Source organism: Balaenoptera musculus, chromosome 5, assembly GCF_009873245.2.
Source record: "Balaenoptera musculus isolate JJ_BM4_2016_0621 chromosome 5, mBalMus1.pri.v3, whole genome shotgun sequence".
NCBI lineage: Eukaryota > Metazoa > Chordata > Mammalia > Artiodactyla > Balaenopteridae > Balaenoptera > Balaenoptera musculus.
In genome coordinates this window covers 10,671,394-10,696,553 of record NC_045789.1, presented here as the reverse complement: position 1 = coordinate 10,696,553, position 25,160 = coordinate 10,671,394, and the positions used below count along the sequence as shown (strand labels likewise).

General features: G+C 37.1%; 1 protein-coding gene across 4 annotated transcripts in view; it reads left to right on the top strand.

The window, feature by feature from the left end:
- SNCA (synuclein alpha) overlaps positions 1 to 25,160 on the top strand; it is a 138,755-nt gene that overhangs the window by 12,662 nt on the left and 100,933 nt on the right. For all 4 annotated transcript variants that reach the window (XM_036852012.1, XM_036852011.1, XM_036852010.1 and 1 more), the window contains exon 4: positions 9,138 to 9,280. In XM_036852012.1, the coding sequence (XP_036707907.1) occupies positions 9,138 to 9,280 (143 nt within the window). The remainder of the gene's footprint in view (positions 1 to 9,137; positions 9,281 to 25,160) is intronic.

Here is a 25,160-nt window from a genome sequence, read left to right as displayed (position 1 = left end):
AGAAAAATAACATGCTCCTATTGATAAATTATAAAATAGAAATTGGGAAAATCAAACGGGAATATTAATACAGTATTGTGGTTAAGACCATGAACACTGGAGCAAGACCTCTTTAGTTCGAATTTCTGCTTACCCCTTACTAGCTGTGTGATTTTTCTGCAAGATTCATAACCTCTATGTGATTCAATTTCCTCATCTGTAAAAGAATTCAGTGAATGAATATATATAAATACCTAGAATACTGAAGGCAAATAGTATATATTATTTAGGTGTTACTTACTATCACTTTATAGTGGATCTATCTTGAGCTACATTTTTGCAGCTAGTGGAGAAAAGTATTTATATGACTATTTTATACATATTTTTGATAAAAAATTAGGGTATAAAATTAAAACAGGGAGTTCCCTGGTGGCCTTGTGGTTAGGATTCCCAAAATCGAGGCTGTGGACTTTGGGAGCAAATGTAGACTTGGGGTTTGCTGTATGCTACTGACTAGTTTTTGATTTTTATGTTTATCTTAGTATAGTTTTTAGCGCTTGTTATCATTGGTGGATTTGTTTATTGGTATGGTTGCTCTCTTTCTTTTTTCTTTCACTTTTTAAAAAATTTTAATAATATTATTTTATATATTTTAATTACTTCATTTTATTTTATTTTATTTTTTTCTTTCTTTCTTTTTTATTCCTCCCTTTTCTTCTGAGCCGTGTGGCTGACAGGGTCTTGGTGCTCCGGCCTGGTGTCAGGCCTGAGCCTCTGAGATGGGAGAGCCGAGTTCAGGACATTGGTCCACCAGAGACCTCCTGGCCCCACGTAATATCAATTGGTGAGAGCTCTCCCAGAGATCTCCATCTCAATGCTAAGACCCAGCTCCATTCAGTGACCAGCAGGCTCCAGTGCTGGACACCCCATGCAAAACAACTAGCAGGACAGGAACACAACCCCACCCATTAGCAGAGAGGCTGCCTAAAGTCATAATAAGGTCACAGACACCCCAAAACACACCATCAGATGTGGTCCTACCCACCAGAAAGACAAGATCCAGCCTAACCCACCGGAACACAGGCACCAGTCCCCTCCACCAGGAAGCCTACATAAGCCACTGAACCAATCTTACCCACTAGGGGCAGACACCAAAAACAACAGGAACTATGAACCTGCAGCCTGTGAAGAGGAGACCCCAAACACAGTAAGTTAAGGAAAATGAGAAGACAGAGAAATACACAGCAGATGAAGGAGCAAAGTAAAAACCCACCAGACCAAACAAATGCAGAGGTAATAGGCAGTCTACCTGAAAAAGAATTCAGAGTAATGATAGTAAAGATGATCCAAAATCTTGGAAATAGAATGGAGAAAATACAAGAAATGTTTAAAGAGGACCTAGATGAACTAAAGGCCAAACAATGATGAACAACACAATAAATGAAATAAAATATTCTCTACAAAGAATCAATAGCAGAATGACTGTGGCAGAAGAACGGATAAGTGACCTGGAGGATTAAATAGTAGAAATAACTACCGCAGAGCAGAATAAAGAAAAAAGAATGAAAAGAATTAAAGACAGTCTCAGAGACCTCTGGGACAACATTAAACACAACAACATTCGAACTACAGGGGTCCCAGAAGAAGAAGAGAAAAAGAAAGGGACTGAGACAATACTTGAAGAGATTATAGTTGAAAACTTCCCTAATATAGGAAAGCAAATAGTCAATCAAGTCAAGGAAGTGCAGAGAGTCCCATATAGGATAAATCCAAGGAGAAACATGCCAAGACTCATATTAATCAAACTATCAAAAATTAAACACAAAGAAAAAATATTAAAAGCAACAAGGGAAAAGCAACAAATAACATACAAGGGACTCCCCATAAGGTTAACAGCTGATCTTTCAGCAGAAACTCTGCAAGCCAGAAGGGAGTGGCAGAACATATTTAAGTGATGAAAGGGAAAAACCTACAACCAAGACTACCCAGCAAGGATCTCATTCAGATTCAACGGAGAAATTAAAATTTTACGGACAAGGAAAAGCTAAGAGAATTCAGCACCACCAAACCAGCTTTACAACAAATGCTAAAGGAACTTCTCTAGGCAGGAAACACAAGAGAAGGAAAAGACCTACAATAACAAACCCAAAACGATAAGAAAATGGTAATAGGAACATACATATTGAAAACTACCTTACATGTAAATGGATTAAATGCTCCAACAAAAAGACATAGACTGGCTGAATGGAAACAAAAACAAGACACGTACATATGCTGTCTATAAGAGACCCACTTCAGACCTAGGGACACATACAGACTGAAAGTGAGGGGATGGAAAAAGATATTCCATGCAAAATCAAAAGAAAGCTGGAGTAGCAATTCTCACATCAGACAAAGTAGACTTCAAAATAAAGACTATTACAAGAGACCAAGAAGGACACTACATAATGATCAAGGGATCAATCCAAGAAGAAGATATAACAGTTGTAAATATTTATGCAGACAACATAGGAGCACCTCAATACATATGGCAAATGCTAACAGCCATAAAAGGGGAAATCGACAGTAACACAGTCATAGTAGGGGACTTTAACACCCCACTTTCACCAATGGACAGATCATCCAAAATGAAGATAAATAAGGAAACACAAGCTTTAAATGATACATTAAAAAAGATGGACTTAATTGATATTTATAGGACATTCCATCCAAAAACAGCAGAATACACATTCTTCTCAAATGCTCATGGAACATTCTCAAGGATAGATCATATCTTGGGTTGCAAATCAAGCCTTGGTAAATTTAAGAAAATTGAAATCATATCAAGTATCTTTTCTGACCACAACACTATGAGACTAGATATCAATTATAGGAAAAAAACTATAAAAAAACAAACACATGGAGGCTAAACAATATGCTATAAATAACCAAGAGACCACTGAAGAAATCAAAGAGGAAGTCAAAAAATACCTAGAAACAAATGACAATGAAAACAATGACCCAAAACCTATGGGATGCAGCAGAAGCAGTTCTGACAGGGAAGTTTATAGCAATACAGTCCTACCTCAAGAAACAAGAAACATCTCAATTAAACAACCTAACCTTACACCTAAAGCAGTTAGAGAAAGAAGAACCAAAAAAACCCCAAAGTTAGCAGAAGGAAAGAAATCATAAAGATCAGATCAGAAATAAATGAAAAAGATATGAAGGAAACAGTAGCAAAGATCAATAAAACTAAAAGCTGGTTCTTTAAGAAGATCAACAAAATTAATAAACCATTAGACAGACTCATCAAGAAAAAACGGGAGAAAACTCAAACCAGTAGAATTAGAAATGAGAAAGGAGAAGTAACAACTGACACTGCAGAAACACAAAGGATCATGAGAGATTACTACAAGTAACTATATGCCAATAAAATGGACAACCTGGAAGAAATGGACAAATTCTTAGAAAAGCACAACCTTCTGAGACTGAACCAGGAAGAAATACAAAATATAAACAGACTAATCACAAGCAATGAAATAGAGACTGTGATTAAAAATCTTCCAACAAACAAAAGCCCAGGACCAGATGGTTTCACAGGCGAATTCTATCAAACATTTAGAGAAGAGCTAACATCTATCCATCTCAAACTCTTCCAAAATATAGCAGAGGGAGGAACACTGCCAAACTCATTCTACGAGGCCACCATCACCCTGATACCAAAACCAGACAAAGATGTCACAAAAAAAGAAAACTACAGGCCAATATCACTGATGAACATAGATGCAAAAATCCTCAACAAAATACTAGTGAACAGAACCCAACAGCACATGAAAAGGATCATACACCATGATCAAGTGGGGTTTATCCCAGGAATGCAAGGATTCTTCAATATACACAAATCAATCAATGTGATACACCATATTAACAAATTGAAGGATAAAAACCATATGATAACCTCAATAGATGAAGAAAAAGCTTTTGAGAAAATTCAACACCCATTTATGATAAAAACTTTCCACAAAGTAGGCATAGAGAGAACTTACCTCAACATAATAAAGGGCATATATGACAAACCCACAGCCAACATCGTTCTCAATGGTGAAAAACTGAAAGCATTTCCGCTAAGATCAGGAACAAGACAAGGTTGCCCACTCTCACCACTATCATTCAACATAGTTTTGGAAGTTTTAGCCACAGCAATCAGAGAAGAAAAAGAAATAAAAGGAATCCAAATTGGAAAAGAAGAAGTAAAACTGTCACTGTTTGCAGATGACATGATACTATACATAGAGAATCCTAAAGATGCTACCAGAAAACTACTAGAGCTAATCAATGAATTTGGTGAAATAGCAGGAAACAAAATTAATGCACAGAAATCTCTTGCATTCCTATACACTAACAACAAATAATCTGAAAGAGATATTAAGGAAACACTCCCATTTACCATTGCAACAAAAGGAACAAAATACCTAGGATTAAACCTACCTAAGGAGACAAAAGACCTGTATGCAGAAAACTGTAAGACACTGTTGAAAGAAATTAATGATTCAAACAGATGGAGACATATACCATGTTCTTAGATTGGAAGAATCAACATTGTGAAAATGACTCTACTACCCAAAGCAATCTACAGATTCAATGCAATCCCTGTCAAACTACCAATGGCATTTTTCACAGAACTAGAACAAAATATTTCACAATTTGTATGGAAACACAAAAGACCCCAAATAGCCAAAACAATTTTGAGAAGGAAAAACGGAGCTGGAGGAATCAGGCTCCTGGATTTCTGACTATACTACAAAGCTACAGTAATCAAGACAGTATGGTACTGGCACAAAAAAAGAAATACAGATCAATGGAACAAGATAGAAAACCCAGAGATAAACCCATGCACATATGGTCACCTTATTCTTGATAAAGGAGGTGAGAATATACAGTGGAGAAAAGACAGCCTCTTCAATAAGTGGTGCTGGGAAAACTGGACAGGTACATGTAAAAGAAGGAAATTACAGCACTCCCTAACACCATACACAAAAATAAACTCAAAATGGATTAAAGACCTAAATGTAAGGCCAGACACTATAAAATTCTTAAGGGAAAACATAGGCAGCACACTCTGACATAAATCACAGCAAGATCCTTTGTGACCCACCTCCTAGAGAAATGGAAATAAAACAAAAATAAAAATGGGACCTAATGAAACTTCAAAGCTTTTGCACAGCAAAGGAAACCATAAACAAGACAAAAAGACAACCCTCAGAATGGGAGAAAATATTTGCAAATGAAGCAACTGACAAAGGATTAATCTCCAAAATATTCAAGCAGCTCATGCAGCTGAATATCAAAAAAACAAACAACCCAATCCAAAACTGGGCAGAAGACCTAAATAGACATTTCTCCAAAGAAGATACACAGATTGCCAACAAACACATGAAAGGATACTGAACGTCACTAATCATTAGAGAAATGCAAATCAAAACTGCAATGAGGTATCACCTCACACTGGTCAGTATGGCCATCATCAAAAAATCTACAAACAATAAATGCTGGAGAGGGTGTGGAGAAGAGGGAACCCTTTTGCTCTGTTGGTGGGAATGTAAATGGATACAGCCACTATGGAGAACAGTATGGAGGTTCGTTACAAAACTAAAAATAGAACTACCATACGACCCAGCAATCCCACTACTGGGCATATACCCTGAGAAAACCATAATTTAAATAGAGACATGTACCACATTGTTCATTACAGCGCTATTTACAATAGGCAGGACGTGGAAGCAACCTAAGTGTCCATCAACAGATGAATGGATAAAGACGATGTGGCACATATATACAATGGAATATTACTCAGCCATAAAAGAAACAAAATTGAGTTATTTGTAGTGAGGTGGAGGGACCTAGAGTCTGTCATACAGGGTGAAGTAAGTCAGAAAGAGAAAAACTAATACTATATGCTAATACATATATATGGAATCTAAAAAGAATAAATGATTCTGAAGAACCTCTGTGCAGGACAGAAATAAAGACGCCGACCTTGAGAATGGACTTGAGGACACAGGGAGCGAGAAGGGTAAGCTAGGACGAAGTGAGAGAGTAGCACTGACATATATACACTAACAAATGTCAAATAGATAGCTAGTGGGAAGCAGCCGCATAGCACAGGGAGATCAGCTCCGTGCTTTGTGACCACCTAGAGGAGTGGGATAGGGAGGGTGGGAGGGAGATGCAAGAGGGAGGAGATATGGGGACATATGTATATGTATAGCTGATTCACTTTGTTATACAGCAGAAACTAACACAACATTGTAAAGCAATTATACTCCAATAAAGATGTTAAAAAAAATTAAGTTAATCATCAAATTAAAAAAACAAGTATTCAGCTTACGTTTGCTGTGTTGCAATCCAAGATATATATAAACTGCCCTCTAGGGACCTTCTGTAAATGGGATGTTATGAAGTATGATTTTTATAAGAAATGGATATCAGGCAGTTGTAGACTATGCTGTATGAAGGGAGCCTATGTAGAGTAACAGCTTTCCATTTTAATAGTTGAAGGAGAATCCATGTGGTTGAGAAAGCAGATAAGCACGTTTCAAGGTTCAGAGTCTGTGGTAAAAATTAAAGAATACAACTAATACTACCATCTAATGGAGACTGTGGAGGTGCGCTGCAAGGATAACTGTTGACAAAGTCAGAATTTTTGAGTCTTCTCCAGAATGACAAAATGTAAACATGGGTTTTGGGGTTTGTGTGTGTGTGTGTGTGGGGTTTGTGTGTGTGTGTGTATGCACGTATGTGCATGCTGGAGGTGGAGAGACATACTGGGCAAAGAACAATTGTGCAAAACAACAGTTCAGTAGTAAAGATATACCTAAAATTTTATGGGATCACAGGAGGAGGAACAAGGACATTGTTGGGAGGAGAGGTTTTTAACATGGAGGTTGACATTTGAGGTGGGTTTTAACAAAGGAGTTCAAGGTCAGTGAATAATCCACTAGATAAATCAAGTCCTACAGAAATCTTTTAAAATGTGTCTGTCATTGCTATATGTAAACTCTGCCATTTTGTAATGTAACTAATTTACTTATTCTTACAGTGATAAGATCTAATAAAATTATAATGAAGTACAAAGTGCGTTTTACTGTGCAGTTTATGTGCATTAAAAAAGTGTATATGTATGTAAATCTAGAATTATAAAAATAAAGTTTCGTGGCTGGCAGAAAAATGAGTCTGTAAAAAGATCAAAATTTATATTTGTCTTTGTGATTTTGTAACAAGAAATGTTCATTTTCAAGTAAAATTTTCTATTCATGTTCTTAGAAAAGAAAAAAATGAAAACTTAAAGCCCATAATTCACTATTTTTAAAGCATCAACATTCTGTAAATGTTTAAAAACATGAGATTTCCAGTACAGCTTTTCACCGGCATTTAAACTGAACTTTGCATTGAGAATAGCCATGACTAGTTAGCAGGCATCAACCATATCACCTGTTGTGTACTCGTCCTGGTTTTAGACTCTAGGGTCACTTCTGCTTCCCCACATTGCCTAGACTGAGGAGTGAGACTCTTTGTCCTTACAGACCTCTTCAGCTTCCTTGACCTACATAGTGTTTTCAAAACCCAGTTGTTTTGTCCACACGATTACTGTTTAATCATTGGCCTCTCCCAACTGGTGACATGAAATCTGTACAGTAATCATGTGACTAGCCCATAACACTTAACAGCTAACATAGTGCAACTCATCGGATTCCTCAGAAAAGAAGGCAAACATTACATAGATAAAGGTAAGAATGCAAGACCCAGGCTTTATGAGTATAAATGTTATAAAGTTTAGGTGAAGGGTTGTTTTGTTTCTCTCTTGACCTTGAAATAGTTAACAGTGCAGAATCTCATCTTTTACCTCTTTTTCATAAAACTCTTCATTTAATTGAAACAAACTTTTTAATTGCAACTTCGTTTATTATTTGTATGGAGGTAATATAGAAAGATTAAATCAACAGTTATATCAGATATAGTCTTAGAGAATTTTTGATGTGAGATTAAATCTCTTCTAAGTCTAATCCCAAACTGTTTATACCCTCTTAAAATTTTAACTTATTTTTAAAAACCTGCTGAATCACCATATTATATATATATATATATATATATATTATTTTTTTAAATAAATTTATTTATTTATTTATTTTTGGCTGCATTGGGTCTCTGTTGCTGCACGCAGGCTTTCTCTAGTTGTGGCAAGCAGGGGCTACTCTTCGTTGCGGTGTGTGGACTTCTCATTGCGGTGGCTTCTTTTGTTGTGGAGCACGGGCTCTAGGCGCACAGGCTTCAGTAGTTGTGGCATGTAGGCTCAGTAGTGGTGGCTCGCAGGCTCTAGAACGCAGGCTCAGTAGCTGTGGCACACGGGCTTAGTTGCTCCGCGGCATGTGGGATCTTCCCGGACCAGGGCTCGAACCCGTGTCCCCTGCATTGGCAGGTGGATTCTTAACCACTGTGCCACCAGGGAAGTCCCCATATTATATTTTTTTAATGAAAAGAACTTGTAAGTGTGCTCAACAAACCATTTCATTTTCATAATTTATGTCTAGCTCTTTTGTTCCCATTAAAATGGTTGAAAATCAATCTCATCACTAAAACCCCTTCTGTTTCAACTACCTGATGTTTCATAAAAGGATCAAAGTTCCTTCGTAATCTTCCCTTACTCTTGTTTATTTCTGACGTGTGAGAGCACATATGTGTTCTGTGACTTAGAAGGTGTGATGAAACAAACATGCTGAGTGAGATCAAAGAATTGGCATTGAAATGGAAATAAAGAAATAAATTTCATGCTAAGTTTGATACAACTGCCCCTGTAAGCATTGCTTTCTGTAAACTTTCCTTAATAAAAAGTAAACCAAACTGAAATTGCTTATGGTTCTAAATTTGTGATCATTAAGCTTGAAACACCACTTAATATCTGCATGATTACAACAGACTATCTTAGCAAAGATTCTATTGATATGTTTGGCTAAGCCACGCTCACTTAGAAATCTCGGTAGCTTTTATTTCTTCTGACTCTTTAGTTATCTACGTGTGCAAATATAGGCCTTTAGAAGTTGATGTCTAGTGGAAATGAAATTATTTTAAGTGGCGGTCGGTCCATCATCCCTTAATCTGTCATTCTTGATTTATTCCAGTGGCTGAGAAGACCAAAGAGCAAGTGACAAATGTTGGAGAGGCAGTGGTGACAGGGGTGACTGCAGTAGCACAGAAGACAGTGGAAGGAGCAGGGAGCATTGCAGCTGCCACTGGCTTTGGCAAAAAGGATCAGTTGGGCAAGGTATGGCTGTGTATTTTTTTTTTGTTTTATATGTAAGCTTGTGGATCGCGGTGAGTTTTCAGGCAAGGCGCTAGGCAGGAATAAGATGCTTACTTGTGGGAGGGCTGACTGACCTTCCCTCATAAAAATGTACTACCTTTATATGTGTGTTCTTTTTGGAGGTATTCACCCAGATAAATGCCATGAAAATTGTACAATAATCATGATTGTTTTATTTTCTGGAAAAAAGTTAATGAAATGGACAGTTTAACAAATGCCCGAAAGAACAGTGACATTCAGAAAGAATGGGTGCTTTTATGTTAGCTATGAATCTTGGAATTTCCCTTTGTTGGAATATAGCAAATGCTTTGTGCCCAATCTCTAAATGTTCAAAAATGAAGATCTTTTACTTGATTTCTTTATAGTGACATCATCTCTTATTAAAGGGCAGATTTGCTTATTACATAACAGTTCATTGCCAAATATATGTCTGTGGAAACTGAGAGACTTAAACTACGTTACCAACCAGAGATACTTGTTTTGGGGTGGTTTTTAAATTCTCAGAAGAATTCTGACTTTGCCTTTCTTGACAAATGTGAGACTCTAGGAAGATTATTCAAGAGTTATTATGACTTTCATTTTAAACAAGTAAGCAATAGAAAATGAAGTGTCAACTGGAAGATGAAATTTTACAAATTTCCTGACCACAGCAGCAGAATGATTCTTTTTTTAACTGAAGTGTAGTTGATTTACAATGCTGTGGCAATCTCTGCTGTACGGCAAAGTGACTCAGTTATATCCATAAATACATTCTTTTTTAATCCTCTTTTCCATTATGGTTTATCCCAAGAGATTGGATACAGTTCCCTGTGCTATACAGTAGGACCTTGTTGTTTATCCATTCTTAATGCGATAGTTTTCACTTACCAACCCCAGACTCCTAGTGCATCCCTCTCCCTCCCCACCTCTCCCTCGGCAGCCACAAGTCTGTTCTCTATGTCTGTGAGTCTGTTTCTGTTGTGTAGATGGGTTCATTCGTGCCATATTTTAGATTCCACATATAAGTGATATCATATGGTATTTGTCTTTCTCTTTCTGACTTACTTCACTTAGTATGATAATCTCTAGTTACATCCATGTTGCTGCAAATGGCATTATTTCGTTCTTTTTTATGACAGAGTAGTATTCCATTGTATATAGGTACCACATCTTCTTTATCGATTCATCTGTTGATGGACATTTAGGTTGTTTGCATGTTTTGGCTATGGTGAAGAGTGCTGTTATGAACATAGGGGTGCATGTAATATTTTTGAATTATAATTTTGTCTGGGTATATGCCCAGGAGTGGGATTACTGGATCATATGGTCATTCTATTTTTAGTTTTCTGAGGAACCTCCACACTGTTTTCCATAGTGGCTGCACCAACTTACATTCCCACCAACAGTGTAGGAGGGTTCCCTTTTCTCCACACCCTCTCCAGCATTTGTTATTTGTAGACTTCTTAATGATGGCCATTCTGGCTGGTGTGAGGTGATACCTCATCATAGTTTTGATTTGCATTTCTCTAATAATTAGTGATACTGAGCATCTTTTCATGTGCCTACTGGCCGTAGATCTTCTTTGGAGAAATGACTATTAAGGTCTTCTGCCCATTTTTTGATTGGGTTGTTTGTTTTTTGTTGTTGTTGAGTTGTACAAGCTGTTTGTATATTTTGGAGATTAAACCATTTTCAGTAGCATGATTAGCAGCAGAATGGTTTTTGCTTTTTCCCTGCCAAAGTGCCTCCTTGCTATTCCTTGAACACATCAGGCATACCCTTTCCTTGACTCTTCCCACTGTCTGGAAAGCTCTTCCCCAAGATTATACCTTTGCCTCACTCCCTCATCTCCTCAGGTCTTCACTCATCAACACCTTCTCAGTGAGGCCTACTCTGACCTATTTAAAATTGGAACCATTCTCCTCATCTCTGGTATTCCTAATTTCCCTATTCTTTCTTTTTTTATTTTTTTGGCCAAAGCATTTATCACCTTTAAAAATAATAGCTAACTTATTTTTATGCATATCGTTTATTTTATTTCTCCCGTTCTGAAATGTAAGCACCACGAAAGTAGAAGGGATTAGTTTGTTCACTGATATTTCACAAGTGTCTAGAAGAGTGCCCTGACACATAGGAGACAATTAAGGAATATTTATTACATTAAGAAGGAAAAGAAGGAAGGAAATCAGTGATAAGCAGAGTGACTTTTCTTTCTGTGTCTTCAGTAAATATCTGTGTACTATAGCAACCATGGCTCTTCAACCATCCAAAAATTATCATCAAAATGTTTTGGAATAGATATCCTGAAAACTATAACAAAGTATCTTTATTTGCTGACAGACTACACTGGATTGTTTCCACTCCATGTAATCCTATGTAGCAGGCCTACCTTGATGGATCATTAAAACGTCAATAAAAAGGAAGGACTGAAAACCTGTGACATATTGAGATTTTATCACATGTAGTTACATTGTCTGGGACAATTGATGCTACTTCTGGAAAATCTAGACTGGGCTTCCAGTGAAGTTCTTCAGCTAATACTTGAATGTATGGTTGATGATAGTAGTATTCCTTTGTACAGACTATGCTTTTCAAACTATCTTATTACTCATGCTAATAATTATACTAATTCCTATTTCCATCTGAAATTATAATTCTATGTATAGCTTTATTCCATTTCCAAAGTTCAGAGGGACCCTCAGATTTTAGCACAAAGGCAGTTAATGTGTTTTGTGTCCCAGATCCTTGCCAACATAATAGAAACTATGAACCCTCTTCCCAGAAAAATGTACACTCACATACACACACCAAAGGGCTTAGTGGGATCATGAAAGCCCATCAACAGGCAGAGCCCATGATTTAGATCAGTTTCCTGATTGTACAAATGAGGAAATTTACAGAGGGGAAGTAAGCAGTCCAAGGTCACATAGCCAATTGTAATAGACTGGATACCAGCAGTGCTTTTCCATCTACTAATGTCATTTCTCCAACCCCTTCCTCAAAATTTACCTTCCTTTTGGTTTTTCATAAATGAAATTTGGACAACCAGGTTTAACTGGGAAAATTCTTTACTTCAGAATATTAAGAAACCAGGGAAGCATGTGCCGTCTGCATCTCACCCTCATTTAAGGCGTACAGTGTGAATTGCAAATAAGGCATGAAAATGTTTCATTTCTTACAAAATTGGGCTTGCTTTTTACCTTTCTAAAAATATTGCTCTTTATTTTAATGTTTTTTAAAGCAGAAATCTAAATGATGTGACAAAATTAACCATTTGGAGATATTTCTCTTATGGGTATTGTAGGGTCTTACAGATTTCTAATATGAAAATGAAGCCATAAACCTAGAAATTACAGCGTAGTTGTAGCCAAAAAAAATTGAACTGGGAGTTTAAATGGCTGATTTTCATCCCTGCTCTGTCACGAACAGGCTAAATGACCTTTTGAAGATCTCATAAGACTCTTTCCTGTATAATGAGGGATATACTAGAAAATTGTTAAATCCCAATTTAGCAGTAAAGTTCTGAGTTTCTGTAATAATTCAAGGGAGATGCTACTAAACTTTCATTTTGGCCACATCTACGGGATGCCAAAAATTCCCGAATTTAAACAAAATTGTTGAATTTGTTCGTTATGAAATTTGAAATAATTTAATCCTTCAAACTCTTATCAAAGTGATGCTGGTGAATGGAAATAAGCACTTTATTGTTGCTTTAACCACTTGTTAGTGACCCCCATTTTGACACTCATTATTCATTGAAGAAATAATGCTTGCTCACTGTGTGCCAGAAACTTTGCTAGATATTGAGGTTAAAATGATAGGAAAACCATACAGTTTTTCTCTTCATTGTGCTTATAGTCTAGTGACAGAAATCAGTAGTAATCATCTAATCACCACACAGTAAATGTGTAGTTATAAACTGTGATAAATGCAATGGAGTACATAATGCCAAGAATATCTAACTAGAGACTTGACCCAGCTACTGCAGGGTAAGGGTGAGGGGGAGGGCAATACAAAGGCTTCCCTGGGGAAGTGATGTTTGAACTGAGATCCAAAAAATGACTAGCAATTTTCAGAAGTGAGAGTTAGAGGAAAAGCATTCCAGGCAAAAGCTTCAGCAAGAGGAAATCTAATGTGGTAGGAGGGGAGCATGGCAAATCAAAGAGGACAGCTGGGACCAGAGAAAATAAGGATGTAGCCGGGCCACATCACAGTTGGCCATGATAAAAACATTGGTCTTTGTTCTAAAAATAAAGGAACCTATTAAAGCATTTTAAACACTTAATCTGGATGTCAGGTTATAAATTTGCCTGTGGAAATGATGTCTCTGCCTGTAGGGTGGGAAACAGATTAAAAAGAGGAAAGAGAGGAAACCAGGGACCAGTTAGTGGGCTATGATAGAAAGAGGAGATGACTGTGAATACCAAGGTGTTGGTGAGGGAAAAAGAAAGAAATGGATTAATTCAAAGACTACACAGGAAGTAATATCAGCGAGATTCAGTGATGCATGTCACACGGCTTGGTGGAAGAGGAATGTGATAAGCAGGGCTACTAGGTGTTAGCTTGTGGAAGTGGATTAGTGGCTGTGCCATTCTCTTGGTCGTTGGTTTCTCCCTTTGAATATCAGGAACACTGCAAAAGGACTGGCTGCACTGGTGTTCAGCCCGCATGTCATTTGAGGGTATTTGGTCCATCATTCCCAGATTGATGAGGGGACAAATCTTCTTTCCTTTCTCCCTCCCTTCCTTCCTTCCTTCCTTCCTTTCTCCCTCCCTTCCTTCCTTCCTTTCTACCTCCCTCCCTTCCTTCCTTTCTTTTTCTTTCTTTCTTTCTTTCTTTCTTTCTTTCTTTCTTTCTTTCTTTCTTTCTTTCTTTCTTTCTTTCTTTCTTTCTTTCCTTCCTTCCTTCCTTCCTTCCTTCCTTCTTTCTTTCTTTCTTTCTTTCTTTCTTTCCTTTCTTTCCTTTCTTTCTCTTTCTCTTTCCCTCCCTCCCTCCCTTTCCTTTCTCCTTTATTTCTTTCCTGCCTTTTGTGTTTTCTTGTGTTTTTTTTAAACCAAGAGCTCTAGTACTCATTTTTATTTTTCTCTTTCTATTTGCTAAATTCATCTCTTCGGGAATGCTTGTTCTGGTGTACTCATCTCTTTTTGATGAGAGGTATGACCACAGATACCTAATTGTTTTTGTGAATTTGATCATATAAATGAAGCCACCCTTAGTAATAATTTCTAATTATAAGATACTAGATTAAAGGACAAACAGGATGTCCTGAATTTTAAGAATTTTTTGTAACCAAGTATTATTAGCTTCTTTATTTAATACACCAGAATAATACATCTACTGATCTCTATTTTTACCTATGTACACACAAGAGGTTACCAACCATACAATTCATTTCCTGAAGCTCATTCACCTGATTAGCACAATAGAAACAAGCTACAAATGCATTGGCAGAGGTATTCAAGTTTTAAGTTCAAACAGTGATGTTATATAAATAAAATTTGTTTCCCACTTCTCTTGAGAACAGATGATCTTCTTGTACCAAGAATATTATAAAAGAAAGGCACTTGAGTAAGAGCTATTGTGTAGTGCGTCTGTGTTTACAATATACAGCGGTTCACTATGGCATTTGCTCCAACCCCTCAGTGGTGCTCTGCATGTGTTTGCTGCTCAAATAAATCCTTACTGAATACATGAGCATCTCTTTAATGCTATCTGGAATGCCCTAGAACAGTTGGATCCTCGGTGTCCCTGAGGTTTATATTTTTGTAATTTTCTGCACATGTAGAGAGTGAAAGCTCTGAATAAGCTATAAAGCCACTGCCTGACAAATAGTACAGCAGTCAACTTCATTATCACATCCCATTTAGGCACTGCCCTATCTACATGGAGATGAATAGGTTTTATGGAAGAAATAAGCTTGAAATATTTATGGCCTCAGATACTTGAAATATTCAAGTTTCATCTGTTTATTTTTTTCTTCAGAATCATAATAAAGTTCCTAAACAGTGCCATTTTGGAAAAATTAGATCATATTATAAACAATTTTTAATATCCCCAGCACAGTTACCCAGAAACTATTGATGTCAAATGTATAGAAGCATGCATAATCTGTAATCCTGCCTTAGTTTGTAAGAGGATAGCTCACCAAATGTGTGCTAGGTGACTAAAACAAAGCAGAAATGAAAAATTTCAGATTTGACATTGTGATCTATAACATTTAAGTGTCCTTATTTCCTTTGACTTACCAGAGCTATTGTGTTTAGCTTGATGCAAATTTATTTTTAAACACTTGAGTGTTACGGACCTTCTAATTAAATGATTAATCAGATGATGAATGTTGGCATCAGCTAGCTCATTTGATGCTGATTTCACAAATAAGCCAAAGGTCACAGGTAACCTTTCAGATTTCTTTGAAGAAGCATACACATATCACAGACGTGATCTTAATATTGTTTATAAGAAGGTAATAAGATATGTCAACATTAGTGAAGTATTTTAATTTACAGTAAACTTTTTCCCTTAATATTTATTAATGATTGATACAATGTATTTTCTCAAATAATTAGAAGTTTGAGTCTTGCCTTGTGCTTGACCTTAGAACATAACCAACATGACTGTTAGTTGTATTTAAACCTAAACTAAAACTTCTGAGGCACAATGCTCTGCCTGATTTGTGTTTGTGGTGGAAGCAGTGTATATGGCTAATATCATTGTAATCTTAGATGAAAGCATAATGTGGTAAATAAAGAAAAAACTAATTGACCTAGTTGATTTGTTTCAAAATGAATATGATCAGTAATAGTTTGCAATGTGGTATGTAAAAGTCAATATTCTATACTCGTATGAAAGTCTACTAGTGTTACATAAAATGTCTCCACTAAGAAACTCGTCTATTATGATGGGATTTCTGTGTATCTAATAATATTCCACTGGGTTCAGGATGGATGAATCATGATTCTTAATGACCCTTAATCTTGTAAGGTTGTAAGTAGGAAAGCACCCTATAATTATATATAAGATTGTAAGGGACATAGGCTTACGGTTAAATTTTCATTAAAATTCAGTAGCATTCAGTCATTTAATGGGTACTTTGTATGTGCTGATGCCCAGCTGGGCACTGTGGGGAATACAAAGGCGAATAACACGTGGACGGCTCCTGCCTTCAGGAAATGTGCAATCCAGGCAGGCGACCGATGTATTTACCTCTGGGAAGAAGGAACATCTCTGGTCTTTGAGAACATGTATTTGTAACAAGTATATATCCATTATAGGGAAAAAAGTGCTTTCTGTTAGAAATGAGAGAGACTTATCCTCTCAGTAAATATTATCTTTAAATTTTGTTTTTGTCAGTAGACTGTGAAATTACTGCACACAGAGATAAGAGCTACAATATTTTAGCTGTTCAGACACAGCTAAAATATAAAACACTTCCACCTGAATCCTAGGACCAGTGTAAGCATTGTGTAATACAACAATAAACAATAAATTTAAAAATTGTCATAAAACAATAATGTGTAAGCATTACAACCCTGCAATACATACATGAGTACAGATCCAATTTCAGTCTTCAGAAAACCAATTGTGATGATAGTTTTGTTTGTTAGAGAAATATATTATAAGAAGGGTATGATAGAACTGCTCCAAGGCACACCAACAGATAGCTTTAAATCATATTTGTGCGATTGGTTTATTCCTTCATAAATGCTTAACATGGATTGCAATTTTGCTGAATGCAGTGTGAGAGCAATACCCATACTTTTATGAGCTCATTGTCATTGCGCTTGTGGCTAACGTGTATTGCTACCGTCCCTTCACATGCAAAGATGACATGATATTTTTGATAGTGTTTCATTAATCAGATACTATTATGTGTCAGATGATTTCAAATTTAGGTATTTTTTTAAAAGCTCTATTACCATCTGAGCCGTATTTCCACCCTGTAATTCAATGAAAAACAACATTAGTAACATTAATAATTTTAAGTGGCAGGAATAAAAGAAATAAGGTGTGTTTATTTATTATGATATACAGTAATCTTATTCCACACTTCAATGATGATCAACTTGTGTGTTCCTAAAAAGTAAGAATAATTTGATATTTTTGTCCCTTGAAAGAAAGGCTTTTAGTTTTCTAATTTTCAGGGAGATGTTTGATGTTGGTGTTTGCTTTATCAAGAGACAATAGAAAAAGAGGTCCTAGGTTCTCAAAATATTCAAAATATACACAAATCTAGAACAAAATATGTTTACTTGAATTTTAGAGGAACAGAAATAAGATAAATGAGATGCCGATTGTGCATGCGAATACGTAATTATGGGAGCTAGAGTTGGGCGATTCATCTTATCAATCTAATTGTTCTTCTATGAGGGGAAAGTGAGTAGTTTGTCAACTCAAATATGAGGTAAGTCTTTTATAAAAAAACTTTATTAAAACTTTACCAAACATTTGTATATCTTACAATTTAAATATTCCTCTTTACCAGGTAATTCTGGTGTCACTAAACAGATGTATTAAGAAAAGTATTATTTAATTCTTACTAAAGCTATCGTGTACGTTAATACAAAGAACACTGAGACAGAAATTATGTTTGTTGAGTAAATAAACAATTGAATGAACAAAAAAAAATAGAAAGAATATATATTTTATCTTCATGATTAGAGGTGGAAGCTATCTTATTTTTCTTGTGTGTTCTTCACAACTACGTAGTATGATGAATGTATTTGGAACTCAAATCATAAGAATGAATTCAGTTGCAGCTTTGGGGATTGTGAAGAATAATGTGAATTTATAATTTAAGAAAATCACATAGAATTTAACTGTCTATGCTTACAAGGGGATGATGTAAGTCTGAGAAGCCATATTAGCAAATCATCTCCAATTAACACGTATACACATTTTGTCCTATTTGATTGTTGGGGATCCTCAAAAAAGCAGAAAATTGCCCTTTCATTATACATTGTACTATTTCTTGCCACACGGGTTTTCTGGTACATACAGCTTTGCCTTAAGGCCCCAGTTTTTACTCAGTGGATTGTGTATTATATACTGTCTGTAGCAGAAATGGAGGAGGCACATGCTTCCTACTTATGTCCCTGAATTTGGGGCTTAATATAATTATCACGCAAAGCATATAATGTCTTTAAAAATACTTCACCTTTAATTTCTAACATTGCAACATATGTAAAATAGGCACCTTTAAAAATAATAATCTCCACTAAATACTAATAACTGCTTATAGTAGCAATCCTTCTTCCATGGTATTCTTCCTGCAAAGGGAAGCGAACATTTGTGTTTGACGCAGATCACAAGTGTTCTGACTAAAGCTGCTCTCTATCTGTTGTTTCATCCGCCATGATAGCCAGCTGGCCTCTACCTTTGTACTGGGTTCCTGGTTTACCCACACCATTGGATTTGGTCAGCTATAGGAGAAGCACGGCTTAGTGCAGAGGGCATGTGCTTTAAGTCAGGGAACATGGAGTTGGTCTTATCTCTTTGGATGATGCCATTTTACCCCTCTGAGCATGGATTTTTCTCCTCTGTGAAATAACAGTGTCGGATTAAATGAGTTCAAAATGTTTTGAGTCTGTGTTCAATGGCTTGAATTTTAGGCCAGTTTGTTCAATTCCGCATTGCCAGACTTCTGGCAACTCATTTAACCTTTCTAAACCAAACCTACTCATCTGTAACTGGCCAGTCACTGCACAGAGTTGGAGTGTGAACGAAATGAGGTATGGCAGACAAAAGATAAACAACCAACTGCAATGCATTGTAGTTATAACATTTTGCTAAGAGGAGCCTACGTTTTCTCTAAGTTGTGTTAGATATATGATTATAGGAGGTCTCTTCTATATTTGTTTATATTTTGATGATATTTAACGAGTAAATTGTAAACACAAAAAAGGGAAAAACCATTCACTGAACAGTCTACTAAATAAAATAAAGTCATACTACTATTATTTTGTGTTCGATTTCCCCAGTACGGTTCCACTGATTATTACATACATGTTAGAATTAGAAAGAAACAATTTTGGGAAACACTGGAGTAAACAAAGTTAAAAATCTCTTTTAAACTAAAGAAAATCTAGAGCCCTAATATGTTGTGTTAGGGATATAGTTGCTGTCTTTCCTATTGCTTTTTTGATGCAAAACCCATGGAGAGTAGTTCTGGGTATTCTGTGGCATTTGAGATGCCCCAGGCTAACTGAAACTGTCCCCACTCACTCGTTTCCTCCTCTTCTTAATAAGCCTTGTTTTTTGGTTCTGGATTAGAGGTACTTAGAGAGATTACCAGGACTCAGCACCTCATGTCCAAATCCTCTTCTTTTATACCCATTTTCTATAAGATCCCTTGGGACAAGGCCAAGGAAAGGACTCTGTTCATATGAAGCTTTGGTACCAAATCCTGAAAAAGCTCCCAGGTGGGGGCAGGTCTAAGTAGCTTGCAACTGTGAAAATTGGCGGAGGCACCTTCTTGGCCCTTTTCCCTTTTACTGAAAGGCGAGGAAGTCCATCAAAGGGAAGAGGCCAGAGAGGTTCTCCTCAAGCTAATTTTCTAGAATGGGAGCAGTTCCAGAGGAGGAACAACCCCATGCTCATCTGACTTTGGCACCTTCATGATAAGCGCTAAGGCCTAGTTTAATCTTTAAGGACTTGTATTTAATCTTATTTTAGTTATTTTTGGTATAAAACAGACTCCTTGTATAAATATTCAATCAAATTCAAGATTTATTTGTTGCCAGAGCTTAACATGAGCTCCAAGTTCCCTCTCCCCAAGTTCACTTGAAATGGGATAGTAGGTCTGCAAAGGGTGAAAGGACAAGGGATGGGGGCAGGAATATCCTTGCTCTTGATGGGTTCTGGTTTTCAGTCCACACAGCCACTGACGTCCTGGGTGACTATCTGATGTGGCTTCAGTGCGCCTGGCTGGTCCCCTGCTCACCTCGGGCATCTGGGACAACCATGACATTGTCTCCACGTTTTGGCTGGCCAGCGCCTGCCAACACTTCTTTCCAAGGCCTGATCTGGACCCATGGGAAACCTAGGAATCCTTCCCACACCAGCCGTAACTCTTAGAAGTCAGGGTATGCAGGGGTGATGGAGATGGAGTTAGAACTCGCCCATGTTGTATGTCAGCCGCCAGGTCTCTGTAGTTGTTGGCTCGCACTCTGCTGGCCCTGGGAAAGCTCAGCAGGCCCCGATTCTCAGGCAGCGTCCCGCCAGGGAGCAAGACACCAGCCTCCCCGCTCACAGACATCCCCAACCTCGTGAGGAGTGAGTGCCTCCACAGAGGAGGGTTCACGGGGAAAGACGAACTCTTATGCTCCACTTCAGATCTGTTCCCCTAAAAATCTCTTTTTTCTTTTTATACTTTACTGATGGACTAAGACGGAAGGGTCTGGTATTTGAACTTTAATGATTTAGTTTCACTGTCTCAGCTATGAGTCCCTGCACCTTCTACTTGGATGTGGGATAGGGAAGGGACCAACTGTTAGCTGGGGTTCAGTGGGTGTTAACAGTTTCAGCAACTTTATGTTGGAAATGTCCTTCCAACAATATGGTTGGAGAAAAATTGATACAAATCATTCTTGAAAGGACATGTTGGAAATCTCTATTAAAAGCATTGAAATTATGCATATTCTTTAAATCAACAATTTCATTTCAAAGAATTTAAATGATCATAAACTTAAATAGAAGGATGCTCACCTCATCATTGATTATAATATTAAATTTTTCAAAAATGCTAGAAGGTTGACAGTAGGGACTTAGTGAAATGCATTATGGTTGATCCGTACTGTGGTTACTCTGAGCAGTCATCAAAATGTTGGTGTAAAAGAATAATTGATGGAGAGGAAGGAAGCTCTTGCTGTGTTAAGTGAAAACAACGTATAATAAAACAATATGAACAGTTTGTATAGTATAACCTATTTTTATCAAAAACAACCGTGTGTGTTATACGTGTGTACAAAGATCTGAGGTGAATGCACCCGACTCTCAGTTTTTCTCAGTGAAGCACTCTTTGCATTTCCAGCTGGATAATTCTTTGCTTTGGGGAACTCTCTCATTCACTGTGGGATGTTTCCCAGCCCTGGGCCTTACTTGTTAAATACCAGTAGTGCACCCCAGGCATCATACCAACCACAAAAAGCCCTCCTTGAGGAAACACTGCAACTGAGTGACTATTTCTGGGTCACGGATTATAGTCATTTTATTGTTTCCCTTTGCTTACTTACACTTTCTTCAATTTCCTTTAATAAGTATGTATTGAATTCATAACAAAAGCATAAGAAACGGTATTTGTAATATTCCACACTATTCAACATTTATGTGACTAAGCATTCTTCTGCTTTAACCATAATGAGAACTTAAAGAGACTAATTTCTTTCCTAGTGCCCTACTTCCTGCTTACCTTTGTTCTACTGATTTAAAAAAATCATCTTAGCTTCATAGATACTGAAAATACCGTTGTAGTATGTGCTGTTCATCCTTCACCTGTCTATTTATTCATCCATTCATCTGATTCATATTTATTAAAATTATGCTATGTGTAAACTCCTGTGCCAGGCATCATCAGAAATATAGAGATGTATAAGACCAATTTCTTGTGCTCTAGGCATTGACATCTAGCTGTTAATCATGATGAGTATATGTAGGAGTCTATTAGTGTATTAATATTGTGGACCCTGCTTGAAGATTTCTTCCCCAACCTCCTTCTCTTCCTTTCACGTTTGAAGGAAAGCTGTCTCTGAGTGAGGTATCATAGCACTCACAGTCTCTTATTATTTCTCAAAATATCTGGTTTAATACACTTCTTCCATTTATTCCTCTTGATCACAGTTATCAAACCAAATTAACATACTATCTCAGCAATTCTATTTTGCTATCTAATAATATTGGTTTCCACATCCAAATTCCAAGATAAATTTTAACAAAGATTTTCGAGGAGTAATGGGGTGTTCTGTCCAAGTGAATTGAATCATTTCTTTGTTCTCTCATTTTTGGCAAGTATATCTGATCATTTAGGGCCTTACTCACAATCTGACTTTGCCAAATATTATAACAAAATCTGATTATAAATATTTTGGGCTCTGAGAAGGCTGTCATCCTCTTATATTCATGTATCCTAAAAACTTTGCCTTTCTCATTTCAATATGGTTTAGCCACAACATGCCCAAATCCCCAAGCTTACAAATAACCTTTCAATGTTTTTGTTAACCTGTCTCATAATATCTAGGAAGTTGTAAAAGTGTCACTTTTTTGATAGACTTTTTACTATAGTCGGTTTATTTCTATTGGAATTAGATAACTCCATCCACAGTGTTCAGTTTATTTTACATAGGAACAAAGGCCTTGTCCCTGGGCTGGGAGGACCTTACATTCTTTAGACTCTCTATAACCTCCAGTATCATCTCGTTAATAGGTACTGCCTTTGGTTAATAGTAACTAGCAGATCTGATCATTCCAAATGCCCAGGGTCACATTTTGAAATAAATTTATATTTTTAGACCTAAGGTTTATTGAAATGTAACAAGGATTGAACCATTAATGTATGTATTTGGAAGTAGAATTCAGTTGCAAATAGAAATTAGTTTTTCACACTTAAAAAATATAGGCAACTATTAGAAAAAAAATTAAGGCTTTAAGGGGGTAAAATATTCCACAAAGTGCCTATTTTTTAGGTGATAAATATCCTGGAACTATTTGAGAAAAAAAGTATATTTCTTATATCTAACAATTTTTTTTTTTTTTAAATGAAACTCTAGGAGTTAAGCCAGCATTTTATTTATTTATTTATTTTTGACTGTGTTGGGTCTTCGTTTCTGTGCGAGGGCTTTCTCTAGTTGCGGCAAGTGGGGGCCACTCTTCATCGCGGTGCGCGGGCCTCTCACTGTCGCGGCCTCTCTTGTTGCGGAGCACAGGCTCCAGACGCGCAGGCTCAGTAGTTGTGGCTCACGGGCCCAGTTGCTCCGCGGCATATGGGATCCTCCCAGACTAGGGCACGAACCCACGTCCCCTGCATTGGCAGGCAGACTCTCAACCACTGCGCCATCAGGGAAGCCCTCTAACAAATATTTGTGTTTTCATTCTTTATAGAAAGAATGAAATTTCTTTCCTCCTTTACACATTCCTTTTCCTTATTTGAAACTAATTGATTCCTTTATAAAAAGAAACTGCAAAGACTTATGGGGTGGGAGGTGCTCATGTTATGACGGGTGGTTCAGAGTGTGTGTATGTGTGTGTGTGTGAATGTGGGTGTGGATTGTATGTGTGTAAAATGCAATTTATGGTAGCGTTTTCTTTAGAAATCTTCCTGATCTTCTCAGAATTCAACCATTTTATAAATGCATCTCCATAAATCTCTATCTTTGGAATACATGAAATGGCTTTTGGCAGTACTTCCTTTAATATAGTATACTGGAAATTTGAAAGTTACTAGCCAGGTTAGCCAGTGGCTGTCGTTACCCATAGAATGAAGCCCCAAGGTCTAATCCTGTTATTCAAGGCCCTTCTTTATCCAGCCTTCCTTTCTTTTCAACTATATGTTTCACAGTTACTCAAGAAAACTCTTCAGTCAAGGCAGACAAGTGTCTTCAAAATACCTTCCAGTTACTTAACAGAATATGTAACTTTTAATTCTGCCTTACCTTTGAGAGGGCTTTATACCTCCTGTCTGAACTTTATCCAGGCTAAAAAGCCCAGCTCAAGCCTTCGGAACTCCAGAAACTTTCCCTAACTACTGAAACGCATAGTAATTTCACCTCACTTAGTCCTGTTAGCGTTTGCAGATATAGCGTACATATTTGGTTGCTTGGGCCAAAACCTTGATTCTTTTCCTTTCACATCCTCCATCCAGGCCTTTAGCTAATCAGTTTACCTGTATTTCAAAATATATGCCTGGTCTCCCCATGTCTCCCTTTTCCACTGCCACCACCCTAGGTCAGGCCCTCATCATTTCTCACCTACATTCCTTCCTTTGCCTCTTAACTGATCTCCCTGATTCCACTCACACAACCTAGATAGTCTGTTCTTCACCACAGTAATGCTTTTGAAACAAACCAAATCATCCCTCCCCTGTTCTCAGTCACCCAGTGGCCTCCCATCACACATAGAATGAATCCAGAACCTTCCTGTGGGTACAGGCCCTATGTCGTCTGGTTTTCATTAAGTTTCATTTCCTGTCCCTTTACCCCTTATACACTGCCCTCCAGCTACACTGGGCTTCTTGCTGTTCTTCAGACCTGCCAAGCACATTTCCAATACTCACGAAATACATGTAAAATGAGTTTTATTCATTTAAGTATGAACTGTTTCCTTCTTCTAAAAGCAAATACACATGCTACAGTTTCCTTTAAAAAAAAACAACTACCCAGAATTTCTGATCCTAATTTTAAAAAGACAAACTGTAAGAATGTGTGAAATGAGAGGGTGTGGAGAAAAGGGAACCATCTTGCATTGTTGGTGGGAATGTAAACTGATACAGCCACTATGGAGAACAGTATGGAGGTTCCTTGAAAAACTAAAAATAGAACTACCATATGACCCAGCAATCCCACTACTGGGCATATACCCTGAGAAAACCATAATTCAAAAAGAGTCATGTACCACAATGTTCATTGCAGCTCTGTTTACAATAGGCAGGACATGGAAGCAACCTAAGTGTCCATCAACAGATGAATGGATAAAGAAGATGTGGCACATATATACAATGGAATATTACTCAGCCATAAAAAGAAACGAAATTGAGTTATTTGTAGTGAGGTGGATGGACCTAGAGTCTGTCATACAGAGTGAAGTAAGTCAGAAAGAGGAAAACAAATACCGTATGCTAACACATATATATGGAATCTAAAAAAAAAAAAAAAAA